The 23,481-nt window shown below is 44.3% G+C and overlaps 1 protein-coding gene across 3 annotated transcripts in view; it reads left to right on the plus strand.

The window, feature by feature from the left end:
• The first annotated feature begins 291 nt into the window (after positions 1 to 291).
• The window catches only part of NKAIN4 (sodium/potassium transporting ATPase interacting 4), an 88,721-nt gene continuing 65,531 nt past the window's right edge, over positions 292 to 23,481 (plus strand). For all 3 annotated transcript variants that reach the window (XM_038369833.2, XM_038369836.2, XM_038369835.2), the window contains exon 1: positions 292 to 766. In XM_038369833.2, coding sequence (XP_038225761.2) covers positions 431 to 766 — 336 coding nt within the window. In that variant the 5' untranslated portion in view covers positions 292 to 430. The remainder of the gene's footprint in view (positions 767 to 23,481) is intronic.

The raw sequence follows: 23,481 nt of genomic DNA on the forward strand, positions 1-23,481 counted from the left end.
ATGGATTTTGCTGTGACTGTGTTACCCCCTTTTTTCTGTCACAAATATTCTAGTTAACGAGTTTGCTGGAAGAAACAGCAAAATAAAGACTAAATTTAAGAAAACTGCCACCTGTTCTTAGAGAACTTGCAAAGAGAAAAGGAGGTGAAGCCGGCTGAGTAAATTCATTGCCCTGCACTATTTACAGAGCTCTGCTCACATATGATCATATGCATTGTGGTTCTTGCAGGACGGTGGGTCTGTCCGCATATTCTCTGCTTCGACGTGGGCGCTGGGTGCCCCATAAGGAGTAGACGTGTAGGGTGGGTTTTTGCAGCCAGCCAAGATGACTGCAAAGGCCTGATCCCAAACCCGTTGACGTCAATGGCAAGGCTCCCACTGCCTGCAAAGATTCGGGATCCGAGCCTCTCTCAGGCATTGCCTTTTTAAGATGTGGCCCCACACTCCCGCCCTCCTCCCCCTCCTCCCCAGCAAGCGGTTCCCTGGAGGGGGCTCTTTCACTTGCTCCACGACCTCACGGCCGGGAGAGGCAGCTGCTTTCTCAGCCCGGCTGCTGGCAGAGGCGGCGGAGGGGGCTGCCCAGTCCCTGGATGAGGCTGAAGGCAGCTGGACCCGGAGATGGTCACGGGCAGATCCCAGTGAATCAGCCCCGCTTCTTGGTCTGGCGCTTTCGGCTTCAAGCGGCTGGAGGGACCCGCTGGGCTTGGGGAGGATGGGATGCTGCACCGGGCGCTGCACCTTGATTTTCCTCTGCACTTTACAGCTGGTGAGTTGCCGGTTCTTTCCCCGTCTCTCTTCCTCACGCCGGGACAACCAGCCGGGCTTCTAGCCACCCCAATGGGGAGCCCCCTTCGCAGCCACACACACGCACCCCCCCCCTTCCTTATCCACCGGGAGGGTGCAGAGCCAGGGAAACTTTTACAGACCGCTCCAGCCCAGCTTGATCCGGGAGCCGAATCGACCACGAGTTGGCACCGATTCTCTACACCCACAAACGAAGTGTGTGTGTGTGTATGGGGGGGGGGTTGCTGTGTCTGTCTGCGCCCGGATCAACCCTGCTTCTCAAACAGAAGGGGAGCAAGCAACTCATTTTGATTGAGCGTCTAGGCACAAACCCAGGAGGGGGAAGGGGGGGGGGCATCAGGCTCAGAACAAAAGATTCCCGGGATCTAACTCCACTCTCAAACTGCATTGTTAAGAAAATTAGGGATTCCCCGAATTTTGGTAGGTATATTGAAAATTGAAGTCCCACGCAGCTGCTTTCCTAATAATTGTTTATTAGAATGGTTCATTTTATTACAGAATTGGGTCCCGTTTAACTTTCAGCCTTTCGATTTATATTTTGAAAGGGGTGGGGAAGTCCGGATGTAATCCTGAATTGCCAGTGACTCTTCTTTTCTGGGGTGACTTCATTATTTTATTTGTTTATTTAAAATGGGGGGGCACCTTTAAAAAAAGTCTTGAACTTGTAAGGTCACCCTTCTTTAAAAAAAAAAATTAAACCTGATGTTAAAAGTCGAGAATTCTCATAATGATCATCAGCAAAAAGTTGAAAAGTGCTGAAATAATCAAGATATCAAAGAGGCCAAAGGTACTAATACATAAGGCAGCAATGAAAGATTCATTTAATATGCACTTCTTCACTGATTGTATGGGTTCATGCATATTTAAAACTACTTATTTAAAACATTCTCCTCATCAATTGTACAAATATATATAATCAGAAACAAACTCCCTTAATGTCTGAAATACTGGTTTTCATACATCATGGCTTTCTGTCACATCTGCATACATGTCAATGCTGAACTGTGATAAACAAAGGTCTGGTTGTTTTATGATTGTCTGCGCATCTAGCTTGTATCTGGAGGTTCCCCATGTCAATTGCTAATAGGCTCCAGGGTTTCTCTTGCCTTAAAAAGGAAATGCCATTCCTTTATTACATTGTGAAGCGCGTTTTTTCTAAATTTGTTTTATTTTGGAGCATAATCTCTAGACCTTGTTGAAGAAAGGAGCCAGTTGATTTTAAACTCCGTAGTAAATTAGTGCCACTGAGTACTCTAGCTAAACCTATGTTTTGGAATTGTTTACTGTAACTGTAATTTATTTTCCCTGAAGGGACAGTTCTGTGGAGGAACTCTCATTTAGCAGAAACTGGAAGCTGCTAGTTTTTAAAACCCAAACCATTGGTCTAAAATTTGGGTGCGGAGAGTGAAGTTTAGGCTATTCATTGTGACTCGCCTAACCAAGAGATGTAAGATTTGACTTGTGGATAAATAAAACAAGGAATGAGGTTCTGTTGTTTGCATGAAGCATATTACTAGACATGTTTTATGCATGATGATGATAATGATAGCAGTGAGTATTTAGTCTTTTGGTGTGTGTGTTCTTCCCTGTAATTTTTCACCCATTCTGTACAGAAGAAAGAGACTGTAACCATGTTAACATTTGAATAAATTAGTGTTTGAACACCTAATTGTCTCTTAAATCCAGCTGTGTATCGGCCTGCTTTAAAAAAAAAACCAACGGCTGGTGCTGCTCTTATTTTTGACAAGCGTGGGAGTTTTCTGGTATCTAGGATACTGGAACAAAGAACCCTGAGCATTTTTTTTCCTTAGGACCCTCCTCCTTGCAAAAAAGAATCAGCTTCTTTGCCCATTCTTAAGCAGGTTTGGATGCCTCTGTCTTGGTGATTGCCCATGGTACTTGCCTTGGTAAATTGGTAGAGATGAAAAATGTAAAGTATGGGGAGGGAATTCCTGAAGCTCTGTCCTGATCATAGAATCATAGAATATCAGGGTTGGAAGGGACCTCATTAGGTCATCTACTCCAACCCCCTGCTCAAACCAGGATGAGCATGTGATCATGAGCTGTTGGCTAAACTCCCAGTAAGTTACTGGGGGAAGCTGTGAGACCTTTTCCTGCTACATTTCCAGCTCTCCTTGTGTGTAAATTGTCACGTCATTTATACAGCAATATAGCTAAGTGAGCTGCAATAGAATGAGATACTGTATGTAATGGAATCAATTAATACAAAAAACCAGAAGCAATCAGACCATCATCATTAATAAATTATAAAGATGTGAACTTTCTTTGATCGTTGCATGTCTCTGTTCTATTTCACTTGCTATTTTGATCTCTCTTTATTCTTCCCTTAGTGCTTCCAGACACTGTGCTTCCCACAACCAAAGTCCTGGGGTGAAATCCTGGCTCTACTGAAGTCAATGAGAGCTTTGCCATTGACATCAGTGGAGTAAGAATTTCACCCCGGTACTTCAAATCTTAATTGCATGCTTTTATACTACTTTGTTTGGAAACTGCACATTCTACTATTTCTATATTCTATATTTCTCTAGTGCAATAACTGACTTTATTGGGAGTTTTTATAAATAATAAATACAAGAAAAGCAAGAGTTCAGTTTGCAATGGCTTGTGGAAGTCCTATTACTGCTTATGTGCAAGTAGTTGGATAACTGCCAGTTGTGGGTGGAAGTGTTCACAGATCCTGAAATGTTCACAAATTATAACACAAATGTATGCCTGAAAAAATAAAATATCTTAGTATATTAATCATTGTTGTTCTCCTGATTAAAAATGTTGGTCAGCCAACTGGATAGCAGAAGCAACAACATGTGAATTAGGTGATCAGCTACACCTCATGAATACCAAATAGATCACCAGCAATGCACAGGCTGCAAAGTCTTTGTCTAAACTATATAGAGCAAGCTAATGAATATGTTTGAAGAGAATCAGGATTGAGTCTCCGCTGATTCGCTGATCAGAAAGAAGCTATGTTTGTAATGAATAATTTGACTAACTCTAATCTTAAACTGTCGTCCACCTGAAGGTTCCAAATTAAGGTTTTGCTCCTTCGTGGCTCTGTGCTGGTGAGCATAGTGAAAGAAAGAGCTCTTCTGGTGCTTTTCTTCCCTGCCACCCCTGTGCATGCAGCAGGGCAAGGTAGCACCACTGGTCATGATCCAGCGTGGCCTTCAATGGAACTTAAGCACAAGCTTAACCTTAAGCACGTGTGTTGCTAAATCAGGATCATAATGCATAGAAGAGTATTGTATGAAGTGGGCTCAGCTAACATGCAGCCTGCCCTCCACAATCCTAAGGGAGAACCCATATTCAGTAAGTTGACGGCTAGCTACTAATACACCTACCCTGTAATACATTTGTGCCGTGGACACAGAGCATAGTTACTCCCACAGCATGGTGCCCCAGACCTGCCAGCAGAAAACCACAAGGCAGTATCTTTGGACCCCATCACTGTGCCTGTCAAGGGAGGGGTTGGTTCTAGGACTGGCAATCTGTTCTTTTAATTCACACTGTAAGGGCCCAGTAGTGTGAATTAAGGATGGATGGACACAATTGGTTTTACTGTCTTTACATCACTTTAACTCAGAAACTGATGTTATCTGAATGGACTCTGCCTCCCTCTCCCCCCCCCCCCATGAATTTTTGTTGAAATAAGAATATTAGGGAAAGCCTAAGCAAAACCTAAACAGGTTGTATCTTTTCTCAGTGAGGGAGTGGTACCTGGACTCCATCCCTGTTAAGTGTGTTAGAGAAACGTGCAGTATAGAAATTAATGATGGAAAAGATTTCTAGTGCAGGATTTCACAATCTATGTGATATACTGCAGAGTGCATCACTCTGGACTCCCAAAATATTGTGGGATTGATGGGTCCCAGCAAGAAACCATGGACAGTTGCTAGGTTCCAGACAGGAAACATTTTAACAACTGGTGATCCAGTCCTTCCTCCCTGCCAGTACGCAGATTGTTCACAATAGTATATTTCTTAGAGTAATAAGTGATTGTGTGTGCTGAAGGTGCTATCTGAATATATTTCAATCAGACCAAGCATAGAAAAATTCCCTCCCTCCCCATAATCCATCCCAATAAATCAAATAATTGTTGTTTAAATTCAGTCCATGGGTTGGGAGTATGGATGCCAAGCATAAGCCTGGAGGCAATTTTACAGATACATTTAGAACCCCTTCTTCTCAGAGGCTCTATATGGAAAAAATTACAAACATTTCATATTAACAGTGAGAGAGGAGCCTACACAGAATTTCTACTCGCAGAAACAAACCAAAAGTAACTATATCCATGTATTTATTTCTTCTCTCTGTCTCTCTCTCCCCCACTCCCTTTTCTGACAATGTCTTTTTAATCTCTTACAGAAGTGGGTGATCAATTCTGGAAACTATCTGAAACTAGTATAGATCCTTCTCTAGCTACCTTCTCAAATGACTAACATGGCTGTGTCAGCTTGATCTAGCAGAAAGTTGATAAACTAAAACACTGGACAATTTTTAAAAAGGTACATTGGCCTTTGGGATTGCACTGGGTGTAAATCAGAACAGAATATGGCCAAAACGTGAATGAACATATAAAGAATGTAAAGTTTATAAAATTTATAAACTTCCCACTCCATTTCCTACATTAAAGGTAGCAACAGACCTGGATGCTGATTTTAGATCCACCCACTCTCAATCTCCAACAGGGGCAATATTTGGATTCACATACGGGTCCCAACTTTGCAGCTGGCTCTTGGCCCCTCTTTATATATTGAGCTGAACCAAGCACCTCAAAACTTTGGGGAAGTTCATACCAGCCTGTCAGCTGTAATCCATATGCTTCGTGGGGCAGGAACTCTCTCTCTGATGTCCTACAGTTCCAAGCACACTGTCTGCACTGAATAGCAATCAAATATTAGACTCTACCTGGCCTCTACATGAGTGGGGGTTGGGAGAGGGTATAAGGAGCTTTCCCCTGCACTTTGCATAGCCTGGTTAAGAGCCAAGCGGAAGTACATTCCGTGAACTTTTGGAAGTGCAGAGATTGCTCCCTCGCTATTCTCTGGGGGTGCCCAGCATGCCAAAGTTGTGTGGGAGGAGGCAGCAGGGATATTCTCACTTTTGCCCTCCCAGACCAGCCCATGGAGCAGAGACGGCACTGCTGGGAGAGTTAGATACATCCCCTGAAGAGATACTGTATGCTTTCTGAGGCTCCTCCAGGGTGGTATCGTAGAATCATAGACGTGTAGGATTGGAATGGATGATTTCACACAGTCGCTAATGCTGTGCTGTGCCTAACGGGCAGTTAGGAGTAGTTAAAACAAAAGCAGGTGCCCAAATCAGCAGTGCGCCTATTGCTTATCATACTGATCAGAATCATCTCACTGTTACTTTGTGCTCCCCCATCTTTTGATCACCTTCATCTGTTGTCTCTCATCTTATACTTAGATTGTAAATGCTTCAAAGCAGGGGCTGTCTTCTTGTTATGTTTGTACAGCTCCTAGCACAATGGGGCCCTGGTCCCCATCTGTGGTCCTGAAGCACTACCACAAATTATACAATAAGTATAATAGCCATATTAAACAGAAGCTGTTTCCTGAGTGCGAGTGCTGGACAAAGTAAAGTTAAGGCTGTTGCAATAACGGGCTTGGTGTAAAAATTTTCACTGAAACTGGTCTTTGGTGGAAAACTGAGGTTTTGACTAAATGAATGTCACCATGGAAAGTGTCTGCTTTCCATGGACAATTTTGAGTTTTCATCAAAATCCCAAAAACTTTTTGGGTGAAAATGTGTCCAGTTTTGGTTGGTTTGCTTTTTGACAAAAAGTCAAAATTTTCTGTGGAGAAAAGCACAGTTCTCCAAGCAGTTCTCGTCAGTATTGATTCAGACAGGGAGTTCCACTGCAAAGCGGGAGAGCAGCACAAGGGCAGTGTTTGTTGTGCAATATTTGGTATTTCATAGGTGCTTGCATCCAGCGTTCACATTGCTCAGACAATCCAGATTCATACTTTCCATTGTGGCAGTAGATGGCCAGCGACTCCCAGGAATCCTGTGCTTTTGTGTTCTCTAAACCAACCCATTCCGAGGTTTCAGACCATGAATGAAATCTGGGAAGGTCCAAAATAAAAACAATTCTCTCCATTCTTCAACCTCTTTTTCTTAAAGTGTTTTTGCACAAGCTTGGTCTGGTGATCTTCTTGTACATTTTAAATGGGTTGGAAACACAAATAATGCACATCAGAAATTCTTCTTTGACTTCTGCCGCTGTGGCTGATGGACGTGATGTTGTGATGTGGTTTATACTATATTCTGGGGTTGTGTGTAATTGGATTGTACTGTTATTTTGCTAACTGAATTTCATCCCACATAATTAGGGCCCAGCCAAATTCACAGCCGTGAAAAACGCATCATGGACTGTGAAACCTGGTCTCCCCCCGTGAAGTCTGGTCTTTTGTGTGCTCTTACCCTATACTATAGAGATTTCATGGGGGAGACCAGTGTTTCTCAAATTGGGGGTCCTGACCCAAAAGGGAGTTTCGGGGGGGTCACAAGGTGATTTTAAGGGGTCACGGTATTGCCACCCTTACTTCTGTGCTGCCTTTAGAGCTGGGCGGCTGGAGAGCGGCGGCTGTTGGCTGGGTGCCCAGTTCTGAAGGCAGTGCCCCGCCAGCAGCAGTGCAAAAGTAAGGATGGCAATACCCTACCATGCCACCCTTACATCTGTGCTGGTGCTACTGGTGTTGCTGCCTTCAGAGCTGGGCAGCTGGAGAGTGGCGGCTGCTGGCCGGGAGCCCAGCTCTGAAAGCAGAGCCACTGCCAGCAGCAGCGCAGAAGTAAGGGTAGCAGTATCGTAACCCACCTACCCCCACCACACACAATAACTTTGCAACCTCCCAACAGCTCCTTTTTTGGGTCAGGACCCCTACAATTATAACACTGTTAAATTTCAGATTTAAATACCTGAAATCATGACATTTACCATTTTTAAAAACCTATGACCATGAAATTGACCAAAATAGACCATGAATTGGTAGGTCCCTACACATAATCCAACCAGTTGTAACAGATTTATAACTAAATCAAGAACTTCATTTGGGACTACATCTATCATGTGATTAAATCCACTGGTGGTATATAGTACAGTTAGCTTTGCTGCACTGAGTGGGAAAAAAAGCCAGAGCTGGCCAAACACAAGAATATCCTCTTCAGACTCAAACAACTTCTCTCTCCTGCTGCTTTCACTCTAGGTGCCTTGTCTGATTTCTTTAAATTTTACTGTGCCACTGGGATGAGATCACTGGAGATGCAACTTCATGGGTATTTTCGTATATCACCATATTCCCTGCACGTTTTAGCTGCCCCTTGTTTAGGTTTTCCTGTTCATATCACCCCTGTGCTCTACCTTTTATCTCTCTCTCCTCTCCGTATATTTGAGCCTTTATGGCACAGCTCTGCCAACAGACCGGGACTTGGCCTTTCTTTGCACTGGGCTTGTTTCTGCCACCCTTACTCACATTGAGTAGTAATTATTCAAACAAAAAATCTCATTGAACTCAACAGGGTTACCCCCATGAGTAGTTTGATACTCAGCGTAAAGGGCTGCAAAACTGGGTCAATTATAAGTAACAGATAAAGAGAACCTCACCTCGGGTTTGACCTATAAAGCCATTGAGGTTATTTGCGACCTGGATCCACCCAAAACTTTGGGGGGCCACCCCAAGGCTGACTTTCCCCCAGTGGCTCTCATTTTTCCTCCCACCTCTGAGGCCCTGCTGATAAAATCCATCCCACCTCAGGGGTATCTGATTGGCAATAGTCACAGCCTTGCCTGGCCACAGCCTGCTGTTCTGCTTCTCACTTGTTTCTTCAATGGGCCGCTATGCCTCCAGGGCACAGATTTTATAGATTTTGCCTCTTAATCCAGCCCTACTGATGGATTTTATTTATACACCATCCTGCCCCCGCCCCCAAAAGAGAGAGAGAGAGAGAGAGAAAATAAAAAGACAATGCCTACTCAGTGGTGTGTAGGATGCAAACAGGCTGCGCCTTGCACCTCTCCATTTTCTCATTTGACCTCTTTCCCATGCTCTGTCCAGTTACCCCATATGCTATGCAGTGTTCTTCATAACTCTTGGTCTTGATTAACTACTACATGGGCAGGTGAGACACGTGAATACAACAGCACAAGGTGATCCTGGAGTGGAAAATAGCGGGTCCCAGTGGCAGCAGATTATCACGCATCCATTTCTGCTGACAGCGTAAGGAAAAGATGAGTCCAAATAACAAAGACGAGGAGCCTCTCTAGCTGCATTGGAGAGAGCATTATTATGTAGGTCCGGAATGGTGAAATATGTCCGTGGAGCAACTCCGGTATTGTTCATTCTTTTTCCCACCCCTCTACCCCTGAAATGTATCTTACCAGCCTTGAGGTGTAGTTCATCTCTATAGATCTGTTCTCTGCTTTGTAGTTTACTTTCTTTTATTTTCCATAAGAACGGACAAGGGTCTGTTGCTATCCCAGGGTTGAACACCTTTCCTCTGTGCTGTGTCTGGGTGCTGGCTCACCCTGGAAATGGGGTGTTCAGTTCAAGAGAACATCCAGTGTAGCCCAGTGACATCCCACAAGCAGAGCTGAGGTTGTTCCAGTCTGTGTTACATAAGGAGACTAAGTACTTTTTCACAGGGGTGTAAAAGACAGCATTTCCAAGAACCTGCTGCAGGGGACTGTCAAACAGGAGATCTTGGAAGGATAAAACTAGAGAGCAAAAGGCCTGATTCTCATTTCTGCTACACCAGGGTAAATCTAGAGTAACTCCACTGCAGTAGGGATAGTTTAAGGTGTTGTTCATGACTTATCAAATCCTAAATGACATGGGACATCCCTACTGATGTACCACCGCAGTTGTGATCAATGAAATTTGTTCTGCCTTCTTATAAAAGAGAAGATGGGGACAAGGCATTACCTGCCTCAGACTCTGGAACTTGTTCCCGCTCACCACATGGTCCAAAATAGCCCAAACACGACAACTAGTGCTGGTTGAAAATTTTCAGTCTGAATGTTTTTTGATAGAACACTGGGTTATTGACAAAATGAACATTTCCACAGAAATAGAGTAACCATATGTCCTGTTTTGGCTGGGACAGTCCCTTTTTTTAAACCCTGACCCAGACATTCCAACTTTTTGACAAAAACTGGCATTTGTCCCATTTGCTCTTGCCAATGGATCAGTTGGCAAGATCAAATGAACAAATGCCCTGTTCATAAAAACAGTTGGGTGCGTCCCCCTAGGGGGATGCAGAGGAATGTTGGAGCGGGGTGGCAACACAAGGTGCCAGGCAGCAAGGCTCAGGGGTCAGCCTCAACCCCAGATGGCACAGGGTTCAGCCCCAGCCATGAGTGGCATGGAGCTCAGGGGGGCTCTCAGCTCCAGCAGGGGCTCGGGCACTCAGCCGAGCCCCAGCCACAGGTGGCTCAGGCATTCAGCCCAAATCGTGGGTGGGGGGTGGCTCTGGTGAGCCCTGTGGGGAGTGGTGGTGGGGGGTGGCTTGGGCGAGCCCTGAATGTCCTGTTTTTACTACACAGAAAGTGCCTGCTTTCCTCAAAAATTTTGGATTTTTTCTGTCTGAAACTCAAGCAACGTTTCTGGTAAAAAAACCAAAGGTTTGTCAGTATTCAGCAGCGCTTGTCCAAAAGTAGTTGTCAAAACCTGCAATATTTTCCGTTTTCTTTTTTTAATGAAAAGTTTAAAAATTTCACTAAAATTTTTGACAAAAATGAAAAATGTTTTGGTGTTTGTCAAAATTTTCCACAAGAAACATCCCGCCCACTCTTCCACATAGCTCTATTCTAACCTTTTGGGCACTCTGCAAACCATTAATCTGACAGGGTTTTGCAAGAAGATTGAGGATATTTTCCTGCGGTGGAGAAAAGAAGGGAGAAATGAGCTGTTTCATTGCTTTGGTTAATCAGTTATCTGTATAGGAGTATTGAATGCTTTTTGGACATTTTTTAATTATTTAAATCTAAAAAAATAAATAAATGAAATCAAAACCAATTCATGCAGTATCTCTAGTTTGAAGCATTCAAAAGTAATGAATCAGGCCCCCCAAAATCATGGAATTGGCTTAAAAATCATGAGATTTTAAAAATAATGAATTTGGGGTTGGGATTTATTTGGCCTTCTGGTTCTTGAGCATTTAGTGTTCACGTTTTCAAGCTTTTCTTTGCAACCAAGAATCTTATTCTAAAACAAAAACAGAAACAAAAAAAGCTGAGATTCTCTGTGGATAACATGACTCCCAGAACTCAGGCTTTCTGCAAAACAGCAGATATTGTGAAACCCATGATAAATCCATAAAAGTAGGTAGCACTGTTTCTCTGGATTTTCACTGGGACAGCTGCGATCAGAATGTGGCCTTAAATGTCTATATAAACTGATAGAGAACAGAAGTTTTATGTCAATTGCACCCTGAGTTTTACATATTTTAATTTGTCTCTTTAACGGGAAAATCTAACAACAAAGGATTGTGTCCTCGCCTGGTGTAAATCAGCATAATCCCACTGACTTCAGTTATGCTGATTTATACCAGCTGAGGATCTGGCCCAAACTGCTTTTTCCAAGCAGTACTTTTGGCCTCATTTATGAAAGGGCATAATTGCCATTTCCCTGGTGTCTGTGGCTTGCTGTCAGTACAGCTGCTTCGGTGTCAGAATGCTAGACATAAGTATGTTGGTTAGCAGAGAAACTGATGCCCCTGATTTTCATTATGTGGTGAGGACTCAATGCAGAAATAAAGACAGCAGCTTTTTGTGATCCCTCTTGTCTATCACCTCCCCTTCTCCCACATGTTGTTTGGGTGAATCCAAGTTGAGTAATTTATGCATCAATTTCACTGCCACCTTTCCTCTGAAATTATGATATGTAAACTGTGGTTTCAAATGCCATCTGCCATGGCTTAATGAAAATATAATGTGGGAATCAATGCACCAGCTTGCCTCTGTCACCTGCTTATAGAAGGCAAACAATTGGCACTGTTGTGCCAGCTTCCTTTGCTACCTCTCAGTGACTGGCCAACTCAGCAGGAAAATGCACCAGCTGTTCTCAGATCCTTCTTGGAGCAGGAGCTTGACTAATAAAGGTTTTTGCTTTCTCCCTCATTTTTTCCCCCTCTAGGAATACATTCTGTCTCCAAATACTTGGAACTCCTTGAAACATGAACAGTCGTCATTCTTTCTGTGCTGGTGGGGAGAGGATACATGCTCCACCCAGGCCCCGATTTTCTGAAAAATTGGGAGCACAGTTCCGTGGCTAATTTCTGCAGGGAGTGATCCACTGAGACATGCAACAGGACTTGTGCATACAGACACCTGACTTGCATGTATGATTGTGCACCTAGGGACAGATCCTCAGCCCCGGTCTACTCCCCTTTGTGCTGCTCCAATAGAACAAAGGAGATCTGGAGCTTTCCCAAAGGCTGCTGGGGATTCCCCTAATGGCTCGCTTTACACTGCCTGTTCTCCCAGAAACTCCAAATAGGGAGTTCTGGGGCATGGGGGTCAAGTAAGGGCTGTGATTTGATACTTCTGGACCAATGATAGGGCCCAATTCCAGCTGACATAAGCCAAGACTGCCAACAGTGCTGTCAGTTTACCTGTTTCTCTGTGACATGGAAACCTCTCTCACCCCAGTTCCCAAGACAAGTCATTTTGCTTTGGCTTTTACGTGTCAGATAGTAATGACTTTGGGATGTCACCCACCTGTAGAAGGCTAGATCAGAGCTGGTGCCCTTGCGGTGAGAGGCTTTGTACTCCGTTGACAATCCCATGTGCCAACCAGGCCCCGGCCACACAGATACATGTTGTAAGGAGTCAGCGTTACTGAGGAGAGTTTGGTTAAACTTCCCATCAAGAGCAAAACATACTCAGTAAAAAGGGATCTTGGTACTTAAATGAATATGCAGCTATTAGTGAATGTACAGTAAGCACACACAGCAAGGTAGATTTCCTCTTATCAGATGTTTCATATGACCCCTGCTTGGGTGATAATGCTGCATCTCCAATGGGAAACTAGATGCGACTAGATCTCTGGCTGGTCTCCCACGATCCCAATAGTTCCTGTGGAGAGCAGAACCTCTTCTATGATGGCTATACAGCAACTAAACAACCGTGGCTGGCCTGTGCCAGCCAACTTGGGTTCACAGGGCTTGGGCTGCAGGGCTGTTTCATTGCTGTTCAGCAGGGGTGGGCAAACTTTTTGGCCAGAGGGCCACATCAGGGTTGCAAAACTATATGGAAGGCCAGGTAGGGAAGGCTGTGCCTCCCCAGACAGCCTGGCCCCTGCCCCCTATCCACCCCCTCCCACTTCCCGCCGCCTGACTGCCCCCCTCAGAACCTTTGACCCATCCAACACCCCTGCCCCTTGTCCCCTGACTGCCCCCTCCTGGAACCCCCGCCCCTAACTGCCCCCTGAGACTCCACCCCCTATCCAACCACTCCTTCTCCCTGTCCCCTGATTACCCCAACCCCTATCCACACCCCCGCCCCCAACACGCCCCCTGGGACTCCCAAGCCTATCCAACCCCCCCGGCTCCCTGTCCTCTGACAGCCTTGACCCCTATACACACCCCTGCCCCCTAACAGGCCCCCTGGGACTCCCATGCCTATCCAGCCCCCACTGTTCCCCGTTCCCTGACCGCCCCCCCGAACCTCTGCCCCACCCAACCGCCCCCTCTTCCCTGTCCCCTGACTGCCCCCCGGGACTGCCTGCTCCCCGCCCCCTTACCATGTCAGAGCCAGCCACGCTTCCCGGCAGGAGCGGTGGGCCAGAGTGCGGGTGTTGCAGCACGCTGAGGCTGCGGGGGAGGGGGAATAGCAGGGGAGAGGCCAGGAGCAAGCCTCCCTGGCTGGGAGCTCAGGGGCCGAGCAGGACGGTCCCGCGGGCCGGATGTGGTCCGTGGGCCATAGTTTGCCCACCTCTGCTGTACAGACTTCCAGGCTTCGGCTGGAATCCAAGCTCTAGGACCATGCAAAGTGGGAGGGTCCCAGAGCTTGGGATCCAGCCCAAGTCCAGACGTCTATACAGCAATGAAACAGCCCTACAGCCGGAGCCCCATGAACCCAAGTTGGTTGGCATGGATCAGCCGAGGTTTTTTCTTTGCTGTGTAGACATACCCTTCAAGGTATAATGCCAGAGCCTTAGGGTACAGTTCTCCACCGCTGCCCTCCCGCTGCTAGCTCACCACTAAGGACTGTGGAGGCTCATAACACTCACTTACTCTCTTATGTCCCACTACAGCGGCAGGGACAGCAGTTCACTAGGCCCTTGTGTAGAAACTTGGGACTTTCCTGGCCGGACTAGAACTGCTGGCGGCTATGTGCGTGTATTGCTTCCGTGTTTGGAGGGGTTGGCTGAGGCACAAACCCCAGTCAGTCACTAGCAAGTGCTACAGAGAATCAGCCAACGAATGATCCCGATTGAATGATAAGAGAAAACAAGGTCTTTTCTCCTGTGTCGCTGGAGCAGGCTTGAGTAATTAGCCCTTTTCACCTGGAATGGGTTTTCATGCTGCTTCCCTCCACCAGAGCGAATGGATTGGGTGTAATGATGACCCCGTTTCCCTGTGTACTCTTACCAGGCTTCTCTCCTTCAGGAGAAATTCTGTTTGTTGGACGGAGCAGGTGCTCTGCTGCATAAAAGTCTAAACGGTGCTCCCCGTGCTGAGGTCACAGTCTTCTTAGGACTCAGTGGGTTGGATGCTTTAGCACTACTGCCCTGGCAATCACTAGCCAATCCTCCCTGCAGCTGTGCATTGAGCCCTGTAGATCTCTGGGTCCATTTTCTGCAGTAACTCACCAGTCTACAGTAATTGGTCAGTAATTGCTGCCGCTATGTTAGCAGATATTTTTTCACAGATGTTTATCCTGCCATTGTGGGTTTCTCACACACTCAAAGTCTGAGGAAAGGTGACAGTCAGTTTTTTTCTTTTAAACTTACTATGAGCCAAACAGACCAAAGCCTCTTGCCTTTTAAGAGTGCCAGGAGTGCCCATAACACAGGGCAACGCATGAGCCGGTGGGCCTCAGATCAAAAGCAAGAGTCTGTGGGCTCAGTTTAAAACAGCACAAACTGGGAAATAAGATGTGGGAAGTTACATGAGCCCTCAGACTTTCAGAGCTGCCAACGAAATAGCTTAAAACTGAGGTATGTGGCAGCCAGAGAATAGATAGGGTGGTATAAAGCCCTCTACACTGCTTCAAACTATAAAGACTGCATCTCCCGCCAGCTGACTAATGGTGCTTTGTTTTATTTCTTCGATGACCGAGCCTGTTACAACTGCTGTGAACTATTCTGCTGCTAAATATACAGTTGTGTTATAAAATATCTGCAATCCTATGCACTGGGATCGAATGGATACTTGCGTGAATCATTTAATAAACAACGAATTTCTGAAGAGGCTTATGGTGGCAGCAGGTGAGAGGGTGAGGGAATTTGTCTGCAGATTGCTTAGCCAAAGAATGCTTTCCTGGCATAAGAGGTAACCCCCAGTTTCATTTGTGCTAGATTCTCTCATGAGGGGTGACTACAGCCATCTAAACTGTGCCTCCCAACCTACATGTCAGGGCAATGCTCTGCAAGTATAAGCCAATCCAGATGGAATTCATTTTTGATGGTCAAATGCTAACTATATTTTCCTATATAAAAAGAGGGAAAGTCCTGTTCTGGGGGATTTGATAGCTCGTGTGGTTGGCAAAGGAATAAAGATCCTTTCCATGCTACAGCAGGTCATGATTTAAACTGTAACCCAGATTAAGACTGACCAAAAATTACCACCTGATTGGATTTAGGTGGGGTAGATGAGAAAAGGTGGTATGTTAGGCCCTGTTGTCATTAAAGAATTTCACACTAATACAAGCAGCTGAGCGACATGCATGCACCAGTTCAAAGCAGGAGCTCCCTTCAGAGTGTTACTGGATTAAACTGCTTTGGACTAAGAAATTGATGTAGTTGGCCTCCATCTAGTTCTGAGCAGACAGACATCTGCACATCAGAAACCCACCTCCACTGGGGCAAGCTTGTTGGCAAGTTTGGAACAGAGAGAGGCAAAGGCTGGAATAGCTATGGAAACTGAAAAAAGAAAAGGAGTACTTGTGGCACCTTAGAGACTAACAAATTTATTAGAGCATAAGCTTTCGTGAGCTACAGCTCACTTCATCGGATGCATTTGGTGGAAATTTTTTTTCCACCAAATGCATCCCATGAAGTGAGCTGTAGCTCACGAAAGCTTATGCTCTAATAAATTTGTTAGTCTCTAAGGTGCCACAAGTACTCCTTTTCTTTTTGCGAATACAGACTAACACGGCTGCTACTCTGAAACCTATGGAAACTGAGTGATCGTCTCACCCCTAGAAGTGAGGTTTACGGGCTAGCGAGGAGCTATGTTGGCAGTACTCTGTGGAAGAAGCTATTGTAACTCATGCAAAGTGTGGCTTTTTGTCCCCCCTTTAGTGGCTAGGCCAGTTTTAAAGGGTTTATGAGTTTGCTAATTGCTTTGAACTAATAGATCTCCTGCTTTTGCTGGCTCCTGTGTTTAGCTCCAGAAGTCCTGGATTCAATCCCTGCAGATTCATAGATTCATAGATACTAAGGTCAGAAGGGACCATTCTGATCATCTAGTCTGACCTCCTGCACAGTGCAGGCCACAGAATCTCACCCACCCACTCCTATGAAAAACCTCACCCATGTCTGAGCTATTGAAGTCCTTAAATCATGGTTTAAAGACTTCAAGGAGCAGAGAAGCCTCCCTCAAGTCAACCATGCCCCATGCTACAGAGGAAGGCGAAAAACCTCCAGGGCCTCTCCAATCTGCCCTGGAGGAAAATTCCTTCCCGACCCCAAATATGGCACTCAGCTAAACCCTGAGCATATGGGCAAGATTCACCAGCCACATACTACAGAAAATTCTTTCCTGGGTAACTCAGATCCCATCCATCTAATATCCCATCTCAGGGGATTTGGCCTATTTACCCTGAATATTTAAAGATCAATTACTTACCAAAATCCCATTATCCCATCATACCATCTCCTCCATAAACTTATCAAGTAGAATCTTAAAACCAGATAGATCTTTTGCCCCCACTGCTTCCCTGGGAAGGCTATTCCAAAACCTCACTCCTCTGATGGTTAAAAACCTTCATCTGATTTCAAGTCTAAACTTCCTGGTGGCCAGTTTATACCCATTTGTTCTTGTGTCCACATTGGTGCTGAGCTGAAATAATTCCTCTCCCTCTCCTGTATTTATCCCTCTGATATATTTATAGAGAGCAATCATATCTCCCCTCAATCTTCTTTTAGTTAGGCTAAACAAGCCAAGCTCCTTAAGTCTCCTTTCATAAGACAAGTTTTCCATTCCTCGGATCATCCTAGTAGCCCTTCTCTGTACCTGCTCCAGTTTGAATTCATCCTTTTTAAACATGGGAGACCAGAACTGCACACAGTATTCTAGGTGAGGTCTCACCAGTGCCTTGTATAATGGTACTAAAACCTCCTTATCCCTACTGGAAATGCCTCTCCTGATGCATCCCAAAACCGCATTAGCTTTTTTCACAGCCATATCACATTGGCAGCTCATAGTCATCCTATGATCAACCAATACTCCAAGGTCCTTCTCCTCTTCTGTTACTTCTAATTGATGCGTCCCCAACTTATAACTAAAATTCTTGTTATTAATCCCTAAATGCATAACCTTACACTTCTCACTATTAAATTTCATCCTATTACTATTATTCCAGTTTACAAGGTCATCCAGATCCTCCTGTATAATATCCCGATCCTTCTCCGAATTGGCAATACCTCCCAGCTTTGTATCGTCTGCAAACTTTATTAGCACACTCCCACTTTTTGTGCCAAGGTCAGTAATAAAAAGATTAAATAAGATTGGTCCCAAAACCGATCCCTGAGGAATTCCACTGGTAACCTCCCTCCAACCTGACAGTTCGCCTTTCAGTAGGACCCGTTGCAGTCTCCCCTTTAACCAATTCCTTATCCACCTTTTGATGTTCATATTGATCCCCATCTTCTCCAATTTAACTAATAATTCCCCATGTGGCACGGTATCAAATGCCTTACTGAAATCTAGGTGCCTAATACAGCTCACCATTAGGTTTGCTCTGCTGTTGCCAGGGGTGAAAGTAACTTAAAGGACTTACTGGTACGCTGGAGTCCTGAGCAGGGGGGTGGGGCCTTTAAATCCCCAGGCCCTTTAAATGCTGGGGCCCTTTAAATCGAGATTTAAAGGGCCCTGGGCTCCAGCTGCAGTTGCAGTGACTGGGAGCCCTGGGTCCCTTAAATCACCATCAGAGCCCCATGGTAGTAGTAGCTGCGGCAGCGGCCAGGAACCCCTGGGGCTCAGGCAGCAATTTAAAAGGCCTGGGGCTTCTGGTAACGGGGCTCTGACAGCGATTTAAAGGGCCAGGGGCTCCACTGTGGTAGCGGTGTCTGGGAGCCCCCGACCCTTTAAATTACCGCCGGAGTCCCAAGGCTCCCAGCTGCCACCACTACCCCAGGGCTCTGGCAGTGGGCCTCTGGTGGCGATTTAAAGGGACCGGGGCTCCAGCCACTGCAGGGTACCCTCAGCCCTTTAAATCGCCGGCCTGGGGAAGCTGCCCCCTGCCGGTACGGTCAGCTGTGTGGCAGCCCGTACTGGCTTACTTTCACCTCTGGCTGTTGCCTGTGTTGTGCTTGTTCTGTGGGCAGAGAATTTAAGTCTCCAGAGCTGATGTGGTGGCACCTTTTCACAAACCACTACGTTTTTAAAAAAAAAAGAGAGAAATTCAGTTCTGCTCTTGAATAAAACATGAGCCATAGAGGAATTGCCAGTTGGTGCAGGCGGAGGAGAAATAGAGGGGACACCATCTCACCCATAAAGTGAATAGAAACATGATGTGAAAATTGTAGAGCAGGAGGGACCTGATTATTGTGGGACATGCACAGAAACATAACTGGAAAGTAAGTTGGTTGGAGGCCAAAAAATATATATACAATAAAACACTAGACTAGACTGTAGAGGGGCCACTGGAAATCAAAACAAATTGGGTAGCACTGCAGAAGAGATAAATTATGCTCATAAGATAAACAATGCTTGAGCGACACTGTATAAATAGTTACATATAATGGCACTACTGAGTGTCTCAGCATGTCTAATTGGAAGGCTGGACAATATCCAATGGAAACTCTGAGTTGCAAATTTTTCACCTATAATAAGTAAGATTTTTTTTCCTTTTTATTCTCCTGCTCCCATCACCCCATTTAACACGGAGTAAAAAAAAATTCCCCTCTACCCTATTTAATTGAGTTGTAGGGATTGGAGCAGAACGGATCTTTCCCATTGCAAACACATCACGACAGGAACTGCATCATAAGAAGAAGGAGTAGCCAAAATGAAAGAAGAACTTGCCACTTGCTCTTGTTTTATGTTGGAGCAACATTATCAAGGTCTGAAGTCAATGATAGTTTTACCTCAATAATGGCTGCAGTATTTGATCTGGGAAAAGAAGACTATATTTTAAAATGTGTAGTTTTGCATCCATGCATCTTTTGGTTTGTGTTAAACCTGGAATGATGCATCTCCATTGACACTTGTCAAAGGATGCAAAATTGCATCTTTAAAAATCTGGCTTAGAAATGTGTTTTGGTTTGTTTAAATAATGATTTTTAAAAAATTACATCCTTATCTTGGAAACCCAGCAGCATTGGACTAACATGTGAAGAACAGAAAGTGAAAGTTCTCATTTTGTTATCTAATTTGAATGTAATGCAAAGGGAAAATGACCAGCATTCATAGTGAAAAGTAAATTAATTGTGATTAAGAAAAATGAAACAATTTAAAAAACCTAAGTACTTTTTTAGCTTGATCATTGCCTTTAATAAATTCCACATGAGGCTCTCTTGGTTAGTAACAGTAGTATTTTAGGATTGGCCTGGCTAACAGAACTGATCAGACCTAGTAATGTTACCAAATGCAAAGCGTATATATGTAATATAACCTCCCCAAGGCCATCAAAAATGCTAACAGTATATTGGGATTCATTAGGAAAGGGATATATAATAAGACAGAAAATATCATATTGCCTCTATGTAAATCCATGGTACGCCCACATCTTGAATATTGTGTGCACACAAAAAAAATATATTGGAATTGGAAAAGGTACAGAAAAGGGCAACAAAAATAATTAGGGGTATAGAATGGCTTCCATATGAGATTAATAAAACTGGGACTTTTCAGCTTAGAAAAGAGATGACTAAGGGGGGACAAAATCATGACTGGTATGGAGAAAGTAAATAATGAAGTGCTATTTATTTCTTCTCATAACACAAGAACTAGGGGTCACCAAATGAAAATAGGAAGCAGATTTAAAACAAATAAAAGGAAGTATTTTTTCACACAATGCACAGTCAATCTATGGAACTCCTTGCCAGAGGATGTTGTAAAGGTCAAGACTATAACAGGGTTCAAAATAGAACTAGATATGTTCATGGATGATAGATTCATCAATGGCTATTAGCCAAGATGGGCAGGGATACAAAAGCATGCTCTGAAGAGTCCCTAGCCTCTGTTTGCCAGAAGCTGGGAATGGTTGAAAGGGGATGGATCACTTGATTACTTTTTCTATTCATTCCCTCTGAAGCACCTGGTATTGGCCACTGTCAGAAGAGAGGATACTGGGTCAAGTGGAGTGCCCCAGGGGTCGGTCCTGGGGCCCGTTTTGTTCAATATCTTCATAAATGATCTGGAGGATGGTGTGGATTGCACTCTCAGCAAATTTGCGGATGATACTAAACTGGGAGGAGTGGTAGATACACTGGAGGGGAGGGATAGGATACAGAAGGACCTAGACAAATTGGAGGATTGGGCCAAAAGAAATCTAATGAGGTTCAATAAGGATAAGTGCAGGGTCCTGCACTTAGGATGGAAGAATCCAATGCACCGCTACAGACTAGGGACCGAATGGCTCGGCAGCAGTTCTGCGGAAAAGGACCTAGGGGTGACAGTGGACGAGAAGCTGGATATGAGTCAGCAGTGTGCCCTTGTTGCCAAGAAGGCCAATGGCATTTTGGGATGTATAAGTAGGGGCATAGCGAGCAGATCGAGGGACGTGATCGTTCCTCTCTATTCGACACTGGTGAGGCCTCATCTGGAGTACTGTGTCCAGTTTTGGGCCCCACACTACAGGAAGGATGTGGATAAATTGGAAAGAGTACAACGAAGGGCAACGAAAATGATTAGGGGTCTAGAGCACATGACTTATGAGGAGAGGCTGAGGGAGCTGGGATTGTTTAGTCTGCAGAAGAGAAGAATGAGGGGGGATTTGATAGCTGCTTTCAACTACCTGAAAGGGGGTTTCAAAGAGGATGGCTCTAGACTGTTCTCAATGGTAGCAGATGACAGAACGAGGAGTAATGGTCTCAAGTTGCAATGGGGGAGGTTTAGATTGGATATTAGGAAAAACTTTTTCACTAAGAGGGTGGTGAAACACTGGAATGCGTTACCTAGGGAGGTGGTAGAATCTCCTTCCTTAGAGGTTTTTAAGGTCAGGCTTGACAAAGCCCTGGCTAGGATGATTTAACTGGGACTTGGTCCTGCTTTGAGCAGGGGGTTGGACTAGATGACCTTCTGGGGTCCCTTCCAACCCTGATATTCTATGATTCTATGATTCTATGGGCTGGATGGACCATTGGTTTGACCCAGTATGGCCATTCTTATGTTCTAAAGCTCATATGCAGGTTTTGAGCATGGGATTTTCAGCCCCAAAGTATGGGCCATTGCTACTGAAGATGAAGTAACAACTCTAGTAGCTCACATCAGTTAGTAGGCTGTTATCCTCTGTGGACTAGCCATAGCCTGTTATACTTTACAAACATGACTTAAAATCCTGTAAAAATATACAAATTTCAACCCTAGTTGTATGTCTAAACTTATTATGGTACATTTATATATTTAATTTATTTCTGCAGTTAATAGTATCTGTATTTTTTATTTTTATTACCTTATTTAAAACAAAACACTAGACAGAACACGCCATGTTCTACTGGAATGCTTCATCAGGAGGAAAACCAATGAACCAGTCAGGACCTCCAAACTTACAGAAAGCTTCCTGGGACAGCACTCTTATAAGAGTGTTTCAAAACATTTAGGAATCCTGAACAGTGAATTGTTGGTGAGAACTCAGAGATAGTAATTCAGAATCAGTTGTACAGCTTTGTTCTCTCTCCAGCTCCTTAGAGATACAAAACTGGCTTTGTGCCCCAAATTGATCTGAAAACCTAAAAATCCTGAGTTTTATAAATATTGATTCAAAAAATAGAGGTCCAGAGGGAATGGAAGGAGAGTTAGATTTGTTACCTGTAATTACTGAAGTAATTAATCAATCATTCAACTATGTTGGATTTTCTTCCCTCAGTGCAATCAGGTGATGAAAATCAATAGTGATTGATTAATTTTGTAGCCACTCTATAGACGGGAAGTTGTTTGTGGACATACTGGGACTGGAGTGTGGTTACTGGAAAACCCTGGGAATGCTCTCTCTGTGAACATGCTGACAGTTTCCATTTTTAACAAAATATTTGTTTGTCTTCTTGACCTCCTCTAAAACTTGTTGAATGCACTTTCTTACGTCTAAACATTGGATCTTCTGTTTTCTCCCCAAATATCTCCTTTTTGTAGTGAAATCCTACCCCATTAAAGTCAATGGGAGTTTTACCATTGACTTGAGTGGGGCCAGGATTTTACCCCATCGATTTTAAATGTTGATAGATAGGGATAAAGCATTTCCCTGAGTTCCTAGAAGGTTGGGATTTCTGTTAAGTATCCATGGTCAAATACATCATATGATTTAGACCTCAAGAGGGTGATTAGTAACTTCAGAACATAAACATAGCTGTACTGGGTTAGACAAATGGTCCATCTAGCTTAGTATCCTGTCTCCATCAGTGGCCAGTGTCAGATGCGTCAGAGAGAATGAACACAACAAGTCAATTATTGAGTGATCCATCCCCTGTCATCCACTCCCAGCTTCTGGCAGTTGGAGTTGCAGTTTTGGGACACCCAGAACACAGGGTTGCATCCCTGACCTGATCCATCCCTGATCTTTGCTAATAGCCACTAACAGACATATCTGCCATGAACTTATCTAATTCTTTTTTGAACCCAGATATACTTTTGGCCTTCACAACATCCACTGGCAATGAGTTCCACAGGTTGACCATGCGTTGTGTGAAGAAGTAATTCCTTATGTTTGTTTTAAGCATGCTGTCTCTTAATTTTATTGGGTGTCCCCGATTCTTGTGTTATGCAAATGGGTAAATAGCAATATTAATTCACTTTCTCCAGACCATTAATGATTATATAGACATCATATCCTTCCTTAGTTGTCCCTTTGCTAAGATGAACAATCCCAGTCTTTTAAATCTCTCCTCATATGGAAGCTGTTCCATATCCCTAAATCATTTTTGTTGCCCTTCTTTGTACTTTTTACAATTCTAATATTTTAATTCTTTTTCCAATTTTTTTGTGATGGGGCAACCAGAACTGCATGCAGTATTTAAGGTGTGGTTGTATCATGGATTTATATAGTGGTGTTATGATATATTCTATTTTACTATCTACCCTTTTCCTAATGGT

This window comes from Dermochelys coriacea, chromosome 13 (genome assembly GCF_009764565.3).
Source record: "Dermochelys coriacea isolate rDerCor1 chromosome 13, rDerCor1.pri.v4, whole genome shotgun sequence".
Taxonomy (NCBI): Eukaryota; Metazoa; Chordata; order Testudines; family Dermochelyidae; genus Dermochelys; species Dermochelys coriacea.